Genomic DNA, 18,420 nt, shown 5'->3' with positions numbered 1-18,420 from the left:
AAGTGTAGCTAAAGCTTTGTCTATATTGTTCATCTTCTTTAAAAAACCTGCTTATTTTCACTGACCTTTTCTATTGTCCTTCTACCCTCTGTTTCATTTATTTCTGCTCTAATCTTTGTTATTTCCTCCCTCTAGTAACTTTAGGGTTTTTTTTCTGGATTCTTGAGGTGTAAACTTAGGCTGTTTACTTGGGATCTTCTTTTCTTCTTAATTAAGGCACTTATCAGTATAACTTCCTTCCTACGACTACACTTGTGGCATGACATAAGTTTGGGTATGTTGTGTTTCCATTTTCATTTGCCTCAAGATATTTGTTATTTTTCTTTCGATTTCTTCTGTGATCCATTGGTTGTTCAGTAGCATGTTTAATCTCCACATACTTGTTAATTTTCCAGTTTTACTGCAATTGATTTCTAGTTTCATACCACTGTGGTTGGAAATGTTGCTTGATATAATTTCAATTTTAAATTTATTAAGATTTGTTTTGTGGCCTTTGATGGATATGTTTATCCATCCTAAGGAATGGTCCACGTGTTCTTGAGGAGAATGTGTTTTCTGCTATCAGGTGGAATGTTTTGTAACTGTTAAGTCCATCGGGTCAAACGTGTAGTTTTTTTTGTTTTTGTTTTGTTTTTTTTGTGGTACACGGGCCTCTCACTTTTATGGCCTCTCCCGTTGCGGAGCACAGGCTCCGGATGCGCAGGCTCAGCGGCCATGGCCCACGAGCCCAGCCGCTCCGCGGCATGTGGGATCCTCCCGGACCAGGGCACAAACCCGTGTCCCCTGCGTCGACAGGCAGAGTCTCAACCACTGCGCCACCAGGGAAGCCCCAAACGTGTAGTTTTAGTCCAATGTCTCCTTATTTGTTTTCTGTCTGGATCATCTATCCACTGTGAATGTGGGATATTGAAGTCCCCTACTATTATTGTATTGCTGTCTACTCCTCCCTTTAGGTCTGTTAATAGTTGTCTTATATATTTAGGTGCTCCCATGCTGGGTGCATAAATATTTACCAATGTTAGTCCATTTTCTAGGATTGACTCTGATATCATTATATGACTTTCTTTTCCTCTTATTACAGTCTTCGTCTTAAAGTCTATTTTGTCTAAGTACAGCTACCCCAGATTTATTTTGGTTTCCATTTTCATGGAATATCTTTCTCCATCCCTTCACTTTCAGTCTGTGTCCTTAAAGCTGTGAGTCTCTTGCTTTAGCATTAATCACCATCTATATACTGATGATTCACATATGTCCATCTCTATTTAACATATAACTCTCTCCCACAGGAACTTAAACTTGATCTACCTAAAAGTGAACTCAATTTTCCCTGGAAACTTGTTTTTTCTCTTATATTTTCTATCTAAACAAATGGTGCCACCATCTTTCCAGTTTGTAATTTGACTCTTTCCTCTTCTTCACATCCTGTGTCTCCCTTCCCTTTTGACCCTCAACATTCAATTAATTATGACATTCTTTCCATTTTCTCTTACAATTCTCTTGAATCTGTCTTCTCTATATTTTCATAGCCACCACCTTTGTTCACCAACATTAACTATTTCTTCCTAATTGGTTTCATATTTCCAATATTTTCTCCCCTTTAAAAATTCTCCTTATCACAACCAGAATGGTCTTTCTAAATAAAAAATATGTTCTTGTCATTTTCTTATGTACCATTTCACTGTTTCTCTATTGCCTTTGGGAGAAAATCCAAATTCACCCATTTCTTATTAGAGTACATACCAGTCACACTAAACCATATGCAGTCCAGGATGATGCCACAATTCTGACACCTATAGGCCTTTGTACTCCCAATCCTTTTGCCTAAAATGACATTTCCAAACTCCTCCTCATTGCTTTCACTCATTTTTCAGATCTCAAATTAAGATATCACCCCCAGAGAAGTAATCTTTAAATCTTCTTGACCTGTGCTGTTCGATATGGTAGCCACCAGTCACACACAGCTATTGTGCACTTGAATATGGCTAGTCTTAATTGAGATGTAATCTATAGCAGATTTTGAAGGCTTAGTATAAGAAATGTAAAATTATCTTACTAATAATTTTTCTATTGGTGATATGTGAAATAATATTTTGAATGTATTGGCTTAAATAAAATATATTATTGAAATTAATTTCATCTTTTTTACTTTTTTATGTGGCTAAAATAAAACTCAAAATTACATGTTGCTTGCATTATACTTCAATTGGACAATACCTAGACCAGATGAGGACGACCAAGCCCTTTATTCCAGCACCCTGTAGTTATTTCTTTAGCAGTATTCTATCTGTTAAAATTGCTAGATGGTATCCTGCACTGGTCAGCAAGCATCTAATGAACAAGGGGCTATCTTGGTCCACAGAGTAATTCCAGTGCTGAGAGCGCTAAGCTAAAAAGTCAATCCTCATTTTTCATGGATTCCGTATTTGTGAATATGCCTAGTCACTAAAATTTACTTGTAACCCCAAAATCAATACTCACTGTGCTTTCATGGTCATTTGTGGACATTCACAGAATAGCAGAAGATTTGAGTCATCCAATACACATTTTCCTAGCCAGGTCAAACAAGGCAATGCTCTGCCTTCTTGTTTGAGCTATCAAACTGTAAACAAGCGCTCTTTTCACAGTCTATTAGTGCCACTTTTCACATTTTTGTGACTTCTGTTGATGACTTGGCTATATAAAATGGTCCCCAAGCATAGTACTGAAGTGCTGTCTAGTGTTTCTAAGCACATGAAGGCTGTAATGTGCCTTACAGAGAACAAATATGTGTTAGATAAGCTTCCTTTCGGTATGAATTACAGTGCTGTTGGCTGTGAGTTAAATGTTAATGAACCAATATATATTAAATAAAGTGTCTTCAAACAGAAACACACATAAAGCAAGATTATATATTAGCTGACCAAAATGTTGTCATGCTCACAGGAACGTACTATGTACTTCCACTAGTAGCAATAGTTCAGTATTTGCTAATTCAATGTTCCAGCAACTTTACTAGAATCAGCTATATTGAATGAATGACGCTGGATCATTCGACCAAATCCAAATCTTGTGTGAATGCAATATATGGTGGTATATAGGCAGCATGTGGTAGTATATGGTGGTAGCAGTGATTGTGGAGCCAAACTGCCTTAGAGTTCAATCCTGGCTCTCTGACTCGCTAGATGTGTAATTTGGGGCAAATTACTCAACTTTTCTCTGCCTTTTTCCACAACTGAAAATGTAGACTAAAGAGTAGTTGCTAATGGTTGCTGGGGGCTGGGTGTGGCGGGAGGGGACTGACCACAAAGAGGCACAAAGAAACTTCTGAAATGAGGGAAATATCCTATATCTTGTTTATAGGATTATAGTGGTAGTTACTTAGCTGCCTATGTTTTTCAAAACTCATAGAACTAAAAAGGGTAAATTCCACTTTGTATAAGTTATAACTTAGTAAATTTGAAGTTAAAAAAGGAGTAACAGTCAAAATTAAAGGAATAATGCACTACCTGCTTACATAAATACTCTTTAAATATTTGTAACTGTCCTAATAATAATAGGGAAAGGTTAGGTGGTGTAAGGAAAAGCAGAGTGGACTCATGAACCAGGGTTCTAATCTGGCTCTTTCACATATTAGGTAGAGGCTGAGCTCAGTTTAGAGAGTTCACTTACTTATTGTAAAGGTTAGATTAGACAATATGTGTGAAATACCTGTGAAAAAACTTAGAGCCACATAGGAAAGTGAGAAATGGGATTTTTCATGAGACAGCAATACAAAGTCACAGGGCCACATAAACTGGGGTAAAGGTCACCTCTCCAAGGTAGGAGAATGTGGTGGGTTGTGAAACCACTGAGAAAAGGAGAACGCATCTCTTTCTAAGAATCTCGATCCTAATCCTGTTCAAGTCGCTATTGGCTCCACATTGATTCCAAGACAACCCAACTGGTCTAATGAGGTACGGACATACCTCAAACTCAAAGGAATGCCAATGCCAGGAGGAAGAGCTGTGTCTGGCAGAACATCTTTCGTCTGGACAATGCGGTAGGAGTCAGACACCCATTTGCCTCCAAAACTCCATAACAGCCTCTGATGTGAAGAGTTAGTTAGGTCATTTCACCGCTGCTTTTTAGGTCGTGGACGTCTCAGGAGTTCCCACCCCTGGGAGCACGGTGGATCCTGGCGGAGCGGCAGCGGCAGTGGCTGCTGGAATCTCATCACGGGTGGCTAGGGTCCCCCGCAAAACCCACAGCAGGAGCCACGTAATAAAATACTGCACTCGCGCTCTTCCTCGAGGAAGAAGCATGGTCTTCAACGCCAAGTATGCCTGCAAGTTGGGCCAGAAGTTGGAACACAAAGTTCCCTCCACAGTCACGAGGCACAACCGTTGAAGGCCCATGCGTCGCGAGTTCTGGCAGCCGTCACATGACAACCGCCACGCACCTGACGTCAAGGGCCACCGAGTGCGTGGCTTGGTTCCCATTAACTTCGACTGGGACCCGAACGTAACGAACCTAAAAGTTTGAGGGAGCAAGTTTCCTTGCCGGCTAGTTTACCCTCAGCAACCGAACTCCAGAAAGTGCTCTTCACGCCGGAAGTGCACTAATCCGCAGCACGTGGGGTTGCCAGGGCGCTCTTCACGTGACTGGGAGGGGCCTCGGGAACCTTGTAGCCAATGATAGCGCGAGAGGGCGGTGCCTATGACGCGCCGGGACCTATCCCGGAAGTAGGGCTGATGTGGGGGCGGGAAAAGGGCGGGGAGGCCGGGGTGTGGGAAGTGTGGCGGCCCCGCCCCGTGTCTTGGAACTGCCGAGGTCGCCACCGCTGCCGCCGCCGCAGCTGTGGGAGACTGGCGCGGTTACGCAGGCGAAAGGCGCTCTTTCCCTGCTGAAAGGTGAAGACTCTGGGAAAAGGTGGTGGGGCTGCGACCGGAGCGAGGCAGGGCCGGGGAAGGCGGCCGGAGCCGAGCCCCGACCGTGGAGAGGAGGAAGGATGGAAGGGGGACCGAGGCGAGCGCGGGACCCGCCAAGGCTCAGGCCCGTGAGGCGCCGGGCCGGGCCGGGGATTCCGGCAGGACAGGGGGCGTCTGAGAGGTCGAAGTGACGGCGCTGCGGGCTGGGGGGAGAAGTGCGCTCCCGCTGCCCGAGGGCCAGGTGCTGCTGGCCAGGTCCTGCTATCTCCATCCTTCGTGGGGACATGAGGCCTGGGCTGGGCCCCCCGCAGTGAGGATCCGGGCGGCGGCGGAGGGCCGGGAGGCGCGGCGCGGTGCGGGAAAGTCACCGGCTCCTCCTGCAGTGGGACGGTGGGGCCGGGATTTGCTGCCCCCAGCGCGGGTGAGCGCCCTGGGCGGGTATCCCCCCCCCTCAACGAGCTCTTCTGCGACTTCCCTCCCACCTCTCCACCGAAGGATGGAAAAGTTTGTAAGGCCGGAGTTAGAAAGTCCCCACTATTCTGGGTGGGTGTTCTATAAATGCAAAAATAATAGATCCATGATGCGTGGCTCGTAACCTCTCCGAAATGAGGCGTTTCCCTGCCTGCATGCCAGTTGTTAAAAAGCAAACAAACTTTTTGCATAGTATCCTCAGAAAAGCAACCATCTCCCCAGCCCACCATGGCGGACGAAATTGATTTCACTACTGGAGATGCTGGGGCTTCCAGCACTTACCCTATGCAGTGTTCGGCCCTGCGCAAAAACGGCTTCGTGGTGCTCAAAGGACGACCATGCAAAATAGTGGAGATGTCAACTTCCAAAACTGGAAAGCACGGTCATGCGAAGGTAAATGCCCTTCCAGGTCTTTCTTGGTGTTGGGATTTTGATCATTTGTATTCCATTACAGAAGATGAGGTTTCTGTAGTTATAAGTGTATAATGACACTCTTTTTTTTCTTCCCACAATTACTGGGTGATCAGCTATTTGAATACTGAAAGGTAACATTTCCTTCTTGGGCCCTTATAATGTTTCATTAACTGGGAACTGAAACTTTCCTGAATCCTAGTGACTTAGACAATCTATTCAGTTTACAAATGAGAAAACCTGTTCTAACATTCTAACGAACCTAAATTCATTGTTCTTAATCACTCTTATGATTGAATTACTAGACTATATGATATTGGGTCTTGATATGTCATCATACTGTTTAGTTCACTGCTTCTCAGTTGTATGACCACTACATTTTTTTTTAAGAAAGTAAAATTAGATGACCTTGGAAGGAGAAAGAATCTGTCATAATCAGCTTTAGTATTATGCGTCTGTGTATGTAATGAGTGATATCTTGGCAAAGATTAAACAGTTTCCTGTTCTCCCGTCTCTATTAGGTTCACCTTGTTGGAATTGATATTTTCACGGGCAAAAAATATGAAGATATTTGCCCTTCTACTCACAACATGGATGTTCCAAATATTAAGAGAAATGATTATCAAGTAAGTTCTAATTTCCTTTAGAATGCTGCTTGTTTCCTGAAGGTGCAAATATTTTCTACGGTCCATTGTAATTTAATAAAACCCACAAGTAGTTTTGTAGGTTTTTCTAACCAATTGTTAAGTACCACTTATTTTAGAAATTGGAGAAATAGATAGTGCTATTTAACACTTGGTACCTTATCTAGGATGACTGCTAGTTTGCCACTTTTTAACATTCTTGCATTTTAAAAAATTTGAACACTTATTATTTCTCAAATCAAGTGACTCCATATTGTGAGTCCAGTGTTTAGTAAAATTACTATTTTCCTTGTTGTAAATTATTTCTCTTTGTTGTAAATACTTTCCAGGTATTTCTTTTCCCTTACCAGACCTAAGACTCTCAAGAAATTGTTGGAATTCATGTTCCACCAACCAAATTTGTGTGTATTAGTGAATGTGTGTCAGAATTTGGTATTCTTAAATAGGGAAATAAGTTGAAAACCATAAACACAAAGGATAAGGTGTATGGTCACTGAATATGGTGAAGAAAATACAAAAACTTCGTAATTGTTTTATTTGTATTCAGTGACCATGCTGTGACCTTTTGTTAAATTATAGGTATAAACTGCAAGTTTTAGTTCCAGTTATGCATTTGGATAAGTCATGTTTAATGATAGCGTTTTCTTGTTTGGAGTATTGATGGTAACCAAACCACTGACCTCATAGAATGTGGGAGCTCAGATTAATCATAACTAAAGTCTTTCTTGAAAGTCTGCAATTTCTTTATCAAGCATACTATATATAGAACTCTTTTCATTTTACATAGTGAAAAATACAAGTGTGACACTCGAATTCGTTTTACCCAATTTAAACTTGTTCCTTTCTATACCTCATATTGTGTTGTATAATTTTTAAAGAATGGCACCATTAACTGCAATTATCCAATGATTTCCTTTTACTTTTTGTCCATATGTAAACATATTTTTGCACAGTTTTAATCTAGTAAGCAGTTTTATGTTTTCATTTTCCCACTTACAAATGTTTTCTAGGTTGCTTTGAAGTCTTCATAGAAATTTGAATTGTCTTAGTATAATAATAGCAAGGTTTTTTTTAAGTCAGGCAGATCTGAGTTTTGATCTAGTTCTGCCACTTTCAAGCTGGGTGATGTTGGACAAATTACGCAACCTCTCTGAGCCTCAGTTTTCTCATCTACAAAGGAGGGATAATATGAAGATTAATGAGAAAATGTCCTCCATAATTCCCTCAAAGTAGTTTTTTTTTTCTGCTTCCCCTTTTTCTGTATAAAAACTTCACTTAATCATTCCATTATCCTTGGAGCACCTAATTTAGACATGGCATATAGTGGATGCTCAATAAACATTTGTTAAATGCATACATGATTACTCAATGAGGTAAAGATAGTACAGCCAACTAAAGCTAAGCATAGAATTTTCTTTTGCCAAAAATAGATTTCTGTTTTCATCCTTAACGTGTGAATGCTTTGAATATTCAATATTCATTAATATTCATTCAGTATACAAAGCTTTTGCCCTTGAGTGTTTCAGAAAGATGGTATAAGTAGTTCAGATGACTACTACAGTGATCAAATTAGCCAGTCATTGATTGGAGCTCAAGATTTAACATAAAGGAAAATTTTGGTTTGGGTTTTATTTTGAGATAAAGCAGGACCTGGACTAGGATGAGGGGTATGAGATGAGTGAGGCCCTTGCCTCAAGCACAAAATTTTAAATAAAGACAGTACCAGAAACAATGCCAAGCCACACAGGGGCCTGATCCTGTCTAATATTTTGTTCATTATAGAATTTATTCTAATTTTTAAAAATATTACATTAACCTGATCACTGATGGGTGTGTGTGTGTGTGTGTGCGCGTGCCACCTTAAATTTTGCACCCAAGACAAGTGCCTCACCTGCCTCGCCGTAGTCCCAGCCTTTGGTATGTAGTCTGTGTTCCAGAGCGGATCAGAGAATGACTCAAGCCTAACAGTCTGGGTCCAGATCCTTGCTTTGGCACTTACTAACTGCATGACCTTGGTTGGCAAGTTATTTAATCTCTCACCTGCCTTTCTTTATAAAATAAGGATAAGAATAATAAACTCCTCATGGAATCACTGTGAGGTTTAATTAGTTAATTCTTAGAATAGTGCCTTGCAGAGTGAGCACTCAGTGATCACATCCCTTCATTATCAAGTCACCATAGAATACTTATTTCTGTTCATTAAAAAAAATTAGTTCCATGAGCCTTTCCAGTTATATTTATTGTCCTACAGTGGTCTTCACTCACCTTTCCAAGTGCCTTGATTAAATTTCTACTTATTATTTAGCTACCTGTAGTCCTTTGTATTTGCTGAATTCAGTATTTCAAGTTCCAGTTTGACAGTCAGCTAAAGTGAAATATATATATCTGTTCACTATAATAATTAAAAAGTAAGTCTTTGTTTAGGAAAAGAAATGTATCAATATTTATAATTTTAATTTTACATATTTTAACATAAGTTCAGAATGAAGGGAAAATTGTCTCCTGAATTCCATCCCAAGATGTAACTTGGATTGGAATTGCTAATTTCTATCACTTCTCCCAAAAGTAGTTATGGTTATCTGGGGCTCACTGATGGTGTAAAATACAAATACACCCAGACACCTTTGGGAATCCCCAGACTCTTAAATATAGAAACACTTGTTCAAACTCTGGTACGCACTTGAGTCATATTTCTTTAGAAAGTTCTGTGTTCCTGTGCACTACATCACAAGTTGAATGCCTTTTCTGCATTTACTAAAGTTTAACCTGTCATTTAAAGACCACTTTTCAGAAGGAAAACTAATCACTACAGGACATGTTAAAGTGTATATTGTGCATCTTTGGATTATTGATGAATTGCCAAAACTGTGAATATTAAATCCTAGTATATTCTTCAAATAAGTGGTATGTCTTTTGGATATGGAGTTGAATTTTGTTGTTGCAACTAAAATAGAACGACAAAGAAAATAATGATGCTATGAATTCCTTGTGCCTAAAGTCTTTTTATAATTTATACCTGTTCTGTGGAATCTTTGTGTTCCCTGGTAAAAGCAGTCTTTCTTTGGAGTAGAAAACCTCTAAACCAGCAGATCCCAGTACTGCAGACACAAGAAACAGATATTTTGCTACAGTATCATTAAGGGTAATAGTGAGAAGAGTCTCCTACCTTTGGTTCCTAGACCTGTGTATTCTACCTATGGGAGAAATAGTACCATATATCGGAATATATTTAACCTGTAAAATAGCACCCAGGCCCAGAGTGTGTCATTCAGCAGGAGGCAAAGATGAGTCTTCAATAGGCAAATGCACACAGGCAAACTGTCTTAGAATGATGGAGGACATGGACCAGTGAATTCTCTGAGCATTGTCCTGTTGTCTTTTTATTTTGCCTGTTAAATGAATTTTTTAGCCAGAAATGATACTATGTGAGGTACTGACAGTAATGTGACAGTTTACAAATCCACACATGAGATTTTAGCAGAAGCACTGCAGGCAGCAAAGGCAGGTTTATATGTGGAGTAAGGATCTCTTACAGTGAGCACAAACTGCTGCCTCTTCCATGATGGAGGGCGTACAATGTTACCAGGTAGCTGGCTCTTCCCCCCGGGGAAATGGTGCCGTAGCAGGGACTCTGTATTGGTCTCTGCTATGAGGTACCAGCAGTGGCTGTAGTCAGATCAGCCTTGGTGAGAGAAAACCAGTGTCATTGAGCCCATGCCACGGTGGCCAATTGTTCGTGAGCCAATTGAACAAGGACTGGGAAGACTACAAAAAGAAGCTAAATGACATTCACAGGTAGAATCATCTTGTCACCTAATTGTCTGCCTCCTCGGTAGCATGTCCCCTTGGTAAGCATTTATATGGACACATTCTCTAACTATTTGGAGAGGACCCTCTGCGTACCACTTTCCCAGACCTTATTGTCAGCAATTTTCCCATCTTTTTCTTTCAGTTTTGTTGACCTTCCATCCATACTCTTAGCCCTTGCCCATAATCAGTGTAAATCCAAACCTTTGGTTCTCTCTTCTTTCAAGTCCAGTACAGGAAGTTCTCATCCCCACTGTCTTTCAGGGCCACCTCTGAATAGTTTCATCAGACTACGCATAACCATCTAGAAACCATTCTGAATTTTGTTTTTCAGTCAGGTGGTAATAGGGAACTCCCCACAAAGTCATTGGTACAAGTTGCGGGAGAAATTGTGGATGTTGCGGAAGAAGGTGCTTCCAAGTCTCATACAACTTGTTGGTGCTTTCAGGGGCTGCTCAAGTTGATCTCACATATGCAGCTTCTACTTGATGATGGAGTGCTGCTGTGCATACCCAACTTTATGGCTTGGTGTGTCAGATAACACTCTAGTTGATGATAGTGTTATTTCCTTGTGTTGTCTGATAACAATGATCAAACATTCAGTTCACCCCAGGGACCAGCAGCTCTAAAGAAGTAGTTTGAGAGTGCTGCGGGAAGAGGAAAAGGAAGAAGGAGAAAGGAGGAGGTCTTACCTAAAAGTCTGACTGTTTTGAAATAGATTGAGAAATAAAATTAAATTCAGGAATTAGGGCTAAGCCACCTGTAATGATGCTATTCCTTCTCCAGCCTTCTTCTGTTGTATACCAATAATACAAATACAAGCAAAAAAGTTCCCCCATAATTCTCCTTTTTCATGTTCTTTCTTACCAGACCACATCATGGATAGAATCTGCAGTCACTTACTCTCCCCATATCCTTCCTTTGAGTTCATGCTTTGCTTCCTCAGCTCCCTGTACCCCCAACTATTTAGTGGTTATAGTGCTCTTTCTAGAATTCTGATATACCATAGCATTTTTCTTTTTTTTTTTTTTTTGTGGTACGCGGGCCTCTCACTGTTGTGGCCTCTCCCGTTGCGGAGCACAGGCTCCGGACGCGCAGGCTCAGCAGCCACGGCTCACGGGCCCAGCCGCTCCGCGGCATGTGGGATCTTCCCGGACCGGGGCACGAACCCATGTCCCCTGCATCAGCAGGCGGACTCTCAACCACTGCGCCACCAGGGAAGCCCCCATTTTTCTTTTTTACTTTTTATTGTGAACATTTTCAAAATCTGATGAACCTCACGTACCCATCATCCACCTTCCACAATTATCAGTACATAACCAATCTTGTTTCATCTGTACCCCACCATCTATTTTTATTTCCTGTACCCTCTACCTCTTGGTTATTTTGAAGCTAATCCCAGATATTATATCATTTATCATTTCATCTGCAAATAATTTTGCTACGCATTTTTAAAAGGTATGGGCTGTAAAAAACAGAAAGCATACTGTGGCACCCCCAAAATTAGTAATTCCTTAATATCTTCAAATATCCAATCAATATCTACATTTTCCTAATTGTCTTTGTTTTTTTGTTTGCGTTTTGCTTTTTCAGATGTGATAGTTACTGTTTTTGTTTTACAGTTTTTCTAAATCAGGACCTAAATAAAAGTCCACGCGTTGAAATTGGTTGAGGTATCTCTTAAATCTACTTTATAGGTTCTCCTCTCTCAGACATGCATTTGAGCCTCTCTTCCCTCTCTTTCCTCCCTTCCTTCTTTCTCCCTCTCTCTCTCTCTCTTCCCCTCCATTTTTGATGAAGAAACTAGATAAGTTGTTCTGTAGACTTCCGCGCAGTCTGTATTTTGCTAATTGCATTTCCTTTGTCCCATATATTTCCTGAAAATTGATAATTAGATGTACAGACTTGATCAGATCCAGTTTAGATTTTTATTTTCTTCTTCTTTTCTTTAACAAAAATTACTCCATAGGTGATATTCTGTGCAACCATCAAGTAAATGAGTCTGATGGTTTCTTTTTTTTTTTTTAATTTTTTTAAATTTATTTTTGGCTGCATTGAGTCTTCGTTGCTGTGTGTGGGCTTTCTCTAGTTGTGGTGAGCGGAGGCTACTCTGCGTTGCCGTGCTCAGGCTTCTCATTCTGGCTGCTCTTGTTGCAGAGCACAGGCTCTAGGCGCACGGACATCAGTAGTTATGGCACGTGGGCTGAGTAGTTGTGGCTTGTGAGCTCTAGAGCGCAGGCTCAGTAGTTGTGGCACGAGGGCTTAGTTGCTCTGCGGCATGTGAGACCTTCCTGGACCAGGGCTCAAACCCATGTCCCCTGCACTGGCAGGCAGATTCTTAACCACTGCGCCATGAGGGAAGCCCCTGATGGTTTCTTTTTTTGTGATGTTATTAGATATATAATTGCCTCAATCCATTAATTTATTAAAGGAGACAAAGTAATCATCTGTTACTTTTTTTTTCTTTAAAAGCCAGAACACTTCTATAAGAGAAGGTTTCCTTCAGCTTTTTTGTTTACCCTGTGGTACAGTGTATAATAGGAAAGCCAATATAAATACTTGATTCTTTTCCTTTAAGTACCAGTTTTCAAAATTAGCTGGTTTCCTGGCATCTACTGAAGATGACCAGTGAAATTTTTTTTTCACTATGAACTCAAGCATTTAAACACATTTATGTTTCAATCCATTGTAGTTATTATCATTATTGATTATCAAATTGTTCTTTCTTTATTCCAGACCTTATTCTGGTTAGCTCCTGAACCCCTTTGATATGGACCTAGTGGTCTTTAATAGCACCATGCTTTCTGATCTTGTATACTTCCTACTGTGGACCTGGAATTATCCATTTTCCCAGGAGCCCTATGGAGAGAAATAGCACCATACATTGGATTCTTTTCGTAGGAAATGACAGATACCACATTCTGGTACTACTATTTTGGGTGTATGGTATAATTTCAAATGTCATTCAGCAGCTTGCTACACCACTGCATGTCTGACTCCTCTATTACAAGTTTTCTGACTCTGCCCTCTCCTGTCTCCTTGCTTGCTATTAGCAAAATGATTGCTCTCTCTACCAAAGAAAAAAATTGTTCATAAACATCTCAAAGTTATCAAATAAGTAGATTGCTTACAGGTGAAGAATCAAAAGGAAATATTTAGAATTGACTTATAACTGTTTTCTTACCATCCTCTCCTTCCAGCTCTACAGCGTCAGAGAGGGCTTTGAGGGAAGATTGAAAAAGTTGCACAGAAATATGCTTGAAACACAAAAATGACACCGTTACCTTTTTTTTTCAAGATTGAAAATTACAAAAGGGGAAGTGGTACCTTGAGTGAGGAAAAATCTTGCAGATACTACCTTAGCCAGGTGATCAAAGTTAATATCACCAGTAATAGGACATAGTGACATAATTTGCCTCTTGATGTGATACTCTGAGGACACATCATATATGTAGTAATCCTTCCAAAAATGCGCTAGCTGACTCATTAGAAAACAAACTCAAACTGAGCAACATTCTATAATACAGTGAACCTGTGCTCATCAAAAATGTCAATGTCATGCAACACAAAGGGTCAGGAACTGTTCCAAATTAAGAGACTAAACTGACATGACAGCCAAATAAATACAAGGCATGATCCTGGAGTTGAAAGGGAAAAATTGTTATTGAAGACAATATTGGGACAATTGGCAAATTTGAATATGGACTATATATTGAATAATATGTTAGCAATATTGAATTTCCTGATTTTGAAAAATAAACTGTGGCTATGTAAGAATATGTCCTTGGGAAAAACACACTGAAGTATTATTGCTGAAGAGTCATGATGTTTGAAACTTACTCTCAAATGGTTCAGCAAAAATAAGAAAAGAATAAGAATGTGTATGGTATGCATTTTATATATTCCATATATACAGAGAGGGAAAAATAGCACATGTGGTTAAATGTTAACAAAGAGTAAATCTAGGTAAAAGATAAAGGATTTCATTGCATTATTTTTGCAACTTTTCTCAATATCTGAAAATTTTTAAATAATTTATTTAAGACCAAATAATTCACTTTTATTATTTAATTTTACTTTTCTGTAGCTTAGTTTATTTTTGAAATTTTAAATTTTATTTCTTATAGCAATTTATTTTAATATTTATAAATATATATTTTAGATGTTTTATAATATGTCTGTATCTTTTTGTATTTGAAATGCTTTATATTTCATCCCATGGCTTATTTAATTCCCTTTAAAAAATAAAATACCATATAAATACCAAAATATCAGTATTATTATTTGGTTTATGTGGTTCAGTCACTAGTGGAGTGGGAACCTTTAACTCTTGAAATTGACAAGTTCTACTTCAGGGAATTGTTAAAAGAGCTGAAATAAAAAAAGATGAGCCTGTGGTTAATTGTTTAAAAATTACACTTCTGTCTCAACTCAACCTCCTTGCTTCCCGCTTTTCTACCAACTACCTCACAAATGTTTGAGTGACCAAAAGATTAATTAAAAGTGTTTGTGGTGGCTCAGTAGGATGGTTTTTTGTTTTTGAGATTGTAGACATGTGTAAAAACTGAAATCTCCGGTGGTAGGTGGGGTTTCTGTGGAAAGCCATTGCCAGAGTTGGTAGTGCCATAGAGGAGAGCTTTGAAACTCTACCTCTGTGGTATGCCTGTGTTATGTCATAGGGGCTAAAGGGGACCAGGGACCATGTCTTTAACTCTTTTTGTGTATGTCAATGGTAGCATCTGGTATGATGGGTGATTGCCTTTTATAAAACCTGTTAGACAAATGGGACCTAATGAAACTTAAAAGCTTCTGCACAGCAAAGGAAACCATAAACAAGACAAAAAGACAACTCCCAGGAAAAAAAAAGAAAAAAAAGAGAACTCCCAGAATGGGAGAAAATAATTGCAAATGAAGCAACAGACAAAGGATTAATCTCTAAAATATACAAACAGCTCATGCAGCTCAATATCACAAAAACAAACAATGCAATCAAAAAATGGGCAGAAGACTTAAATAGACATTTCTCCAAAGAAGACATACAGATGGCCAAGAGGCACATGAAAAGATGCTCAACATCGCTAATTATTAGAGAAAAGCAAATCCAAACTACAGTGAGGTATCTCCTCACACCGGTCAAAATGGCCATCATCACAAAATCTACAACAATAAATGCTGGAGAGGGTATGGAGAAAAGGGAACCCTCTTGCACTGTTGGTGGGAACGTAAATTGATACAGCCACTATGGAGAACAGTATGGAGGTTCCTTAAAAAACTAAAAATAGAATTACCATATGACCCAGCAATCCCACTACTGGGCATATACCCAGAGAAAACTATAACTCAAAAAGACACATGCACCCCAATGTTCATTGCAGCACTATTTACAATAGCCAGGTCATGGAAGCAACCTAAAGGCCCATTGACAGATGAATGGATGAAGAAGATGTGGTACATGTATACAATGGAATATTACTCAGCCACAGAAAGGAACAAAATTGGGTCATTTGTAGAGATGTGGATGGACCTAGAGACTGTCATACAGAGTGAAATAAGTCAGAAAGAGAAAACTAAATATCATATATTAACGCATATACGTGGAATCTAGAAAAATGGTACAGATGAACCTGTATGCAAGACAGAAATAGAGACACAGATGTAGAGAACAAATGTACGGACACCAAGTGGGGAAAGGGCAGGTGGGATGAATTGGGAGATTGGGATTGACATATATATACTAACTAATATGTATAAAATAGGTAACTAATGAGAACCTGCTGTATAGCACAGGGAACTCCACTTCGTTGTACAGTAGAAACTAACACAACATTGTAAAGCAATAATACCCCAGTTAAAAAAAAAACTTAAAATTCTAGGCACACTGATGGTATACATGCTTTTAGAATAAATTAATGTGGCCTGGCTGTTTCCTCATACCTGTAATGAAAGAAATTCAATGATATCAATACTGTGCTTTTTTGCAGGTTAAGTTGATGACTGGTTTTGTTTCATTAATGTCATCAACAAGCTAATGTTTTTCTTTTTTAAAAAATCTAGTGTTGTTGGCAGTGAGCTGGAGACCAAAAATTTTCCACTTCAGTTTGTTCATAATCAAATTATAAAACACATTGTTTGTAATTATGAAAAACTGAAAATAACTTTTATGCCCATTAATACAAAAAATGGTTAAATCAGTTACAGTATAACTTTGCAGTTGTGAAGTGATTAGAGAGACTAAGGTAGGTTCATATTTTCCAAAACAGAAATTTCTAAGATATATTAAGTGAAAACAACTTGCTGAAAAATACTTATAATATCTCATTTATTTTTTTAAAGCAACTATATATTGTGTACATAACTTCAGGATACTCTATAAAAAAGCCTAAACTGTTTAATAACCTAGAGATTTGCGGGAGGGGAGAGTGCAGGAAGGAATGAACTTATATTTTTTTGTCTGTACCTATTTTATGCTTTTGTATGTGTAGCATTCTTAAGCACCAAAAATGTATTAATGTATTACTGTGTACTTATAAAAATTAATATAATTGGCAATTTATGTAAAAATTACAAAGGAGTGGGTGTCATCTAATCAATGCAAATGGTATAATTTCTTTCAATAGCTGATATGCATTCAGGATGGTTACCTTTCCCTGCTGACAGAAACTGGTGAAGTTCGTGAGGATCTTAAGCTGCCAGAAGGTGAACTAGGCAAAGAAATAGAAGGAAAATATAATGCAGGTGAAGATGTACAGGTAAAGACCTATGGAGAGATTTTTTTTTTAAATCATTTTATAAAAACTTTGACCTAAACTAGTTAGCATAAAATACTATATGTGAAATACAGCTTTTAAATACTGCTGAAATGTTGAAAATAATCTCTAGAACTAGGCAGTTTTCCCATGATACCTTTTACCATGGCCATTACCAAAGAAAGTATCAAAGTTCATTTTTTACTACATAGACACTGTCAATCCCGAATTTGTTTTGAAGATCAGCCTGAACTATTCTTAAGGATGAGAAAGGATGTTATGGGAATACTAAAGAGTGAAGGTGGCTTACTTTATCTTGTTATAACTCTCAGAAGTATAACGTCTAATAAGTATTGAAACATTTATAGTTCTTATTCTCCTGTTCCCTGGAAGTTTTCTTAAAAACCACAATTTGAGAAATTTAGCTTTAGAAAACTAAAAAAAAGTAGATTATTTGATCTTGGAATACCTCTTTACAAAATCAATATGTATAAAATATCCACAAATATCCAATGTATGATGAATTAACTATATCTTATATATGTATTGCCTTTTGAATACATTTTTGCCTGCATTTTTTTCCTTCTAGGTGTCTGTCATGTGTGCAATGAGTGAAGAATGTGCTGTAGCCATAAAGCCCTGCAAATAAATGGGAACATCAGGCATGAGCAAAATGTTTAGGTCTGGATCAACTGCAGATCTAAAGTTTGGTTCCAAGTTGTCACCAAAGCTATGGCGTTCATAAGCAACCTCATTTCTTTTTTAATTGTTTTGAAATTGTGCTGAGTTAGTTTTGCAGGCAATTCGTAATTTAAAAAAATGATCAAGATGTATAATTCTTTTTTTTAAATTTTGTAGGTGTCTTTCCTATAACTTTCCTGTGGTTTTCAGTGTGTAAGTCTAAGAAACAGACAAGATAGCTTCAGCAGATGTGATTTGTCTGAGCAAATCGTTCCTAAATTTTAGTTAAATGATAAATAAACCAGGGTTTTAAATCAAACAATGTAGCATCTAGTGGTATTGAAGCACCACATTTAAGTTGAATTGCTCTGCATTAATTTCAAACTTAATATCATAGAATAAGTAGATTATGGATTGGAATTGTCAGAGTTTCAGCATGGGTGTGGCAAGTACAGATCCTTAAACAAAAATCATGTTATCAAAAAGTGCCAGTTATCTTAGTAACCATGTGCAGCCCACCTGTATTACCTCAGTCATTCTGTTCTTTGCCAAATTGCTGGTACACTTAATATAACCTATATTATGGTGGTTTTAGTACTTTCTTGTGGTTGACAGAGGCATTAAACTGTTTTGTGATTGTTAGCAAGTCATATTGTAAGGAAGACACAAAGGACAGTGGCAAAGGATGTTGGTTAAAGCTATAGGTTTTTATTTGTGGCCTTTGTATTCAACATAAAAATAGGAAGTTTCCATTTGTGTTTTTGCCTTTAACTC

General features: G+C 38.6%; 1 protein-coding gene across 1 annotated transcript; it reads left to right on the top strand.

Annotated features, from left to right (window-relative positions):
- The first annotated feature begins 4,841 nt into the window (after positions 1-4,841).
- On the top strand, positions 4,842-17,790 carry EIF5A2 (eukaryotic translation initiation factor 5A2). The gene is made up of 5 exons (XM_065876901.1): positions 4,842-4,868; positions 5,551-5,750; positions 6,290-6,394; positions 16,837-16,968; positions 17,555-17,790. The coding sequence occupies exons 2-5, from the start codon at positions 5,586-5,588 to the stop codon at positions 17,612-17,614; spliced, it is 462 nt and encodes a 153-aa protein (XP_065732973.1). The 5' UTR covers positions 4,842-4,868; positions 5,551-5,585; the 3' UTR covers positions 17,615-17,790.
- The last annotated feature ends 630 nt before the right edge of the window (positions 17,791-18,420 follow it).

This window comes from Phocoena phocoena, chromosome 4 (genome assembly GCF_963924675.1).
Source record: "Phocoena phocoena chromosome 4, mPhoPho1.1, whole genome shotgun sequence".
NCBI classification, from domain to species: Eukaryota; Metazoa; Chordata; class Mammalia; order Artiodactyla; family Phocoenidae; genus Phocoena; species Phocoena phocoena.
The sequence above is the reverse complement of the archived record's forward strand: the minus strand, read 5'-3'. Positions and strand labels throughout refer to the sequence as shown.

What these genes read in the sequence shown, in the direction of transcription:
- EIF5A2 (XM_065876901.1), top strand. Translation starts at nt 5,586, where the DNA reads ATGGCGGACGAAATTGATTTCACTACTGGAGATGCTGGGGCTTCCAGC. An exon ending in GAAAGCACGGTCATGCGAAG is followed by an intron (nt 5,751 to 6,289) that starts GTAAATGCCCTT and finishes CGTCTCTATTAG; the next exon opens with GTTCACCTTGTTGGAATTGA. An exon ending in ATGCAGGTGAAGATGTACAG is followed by an intron (nt 16,969 to 17,554) that starts GTAAAGACCTAT and finishes TTTTCCTTCTAG; the next exon opens with GTGTCTGTCATGTGTGCAAT.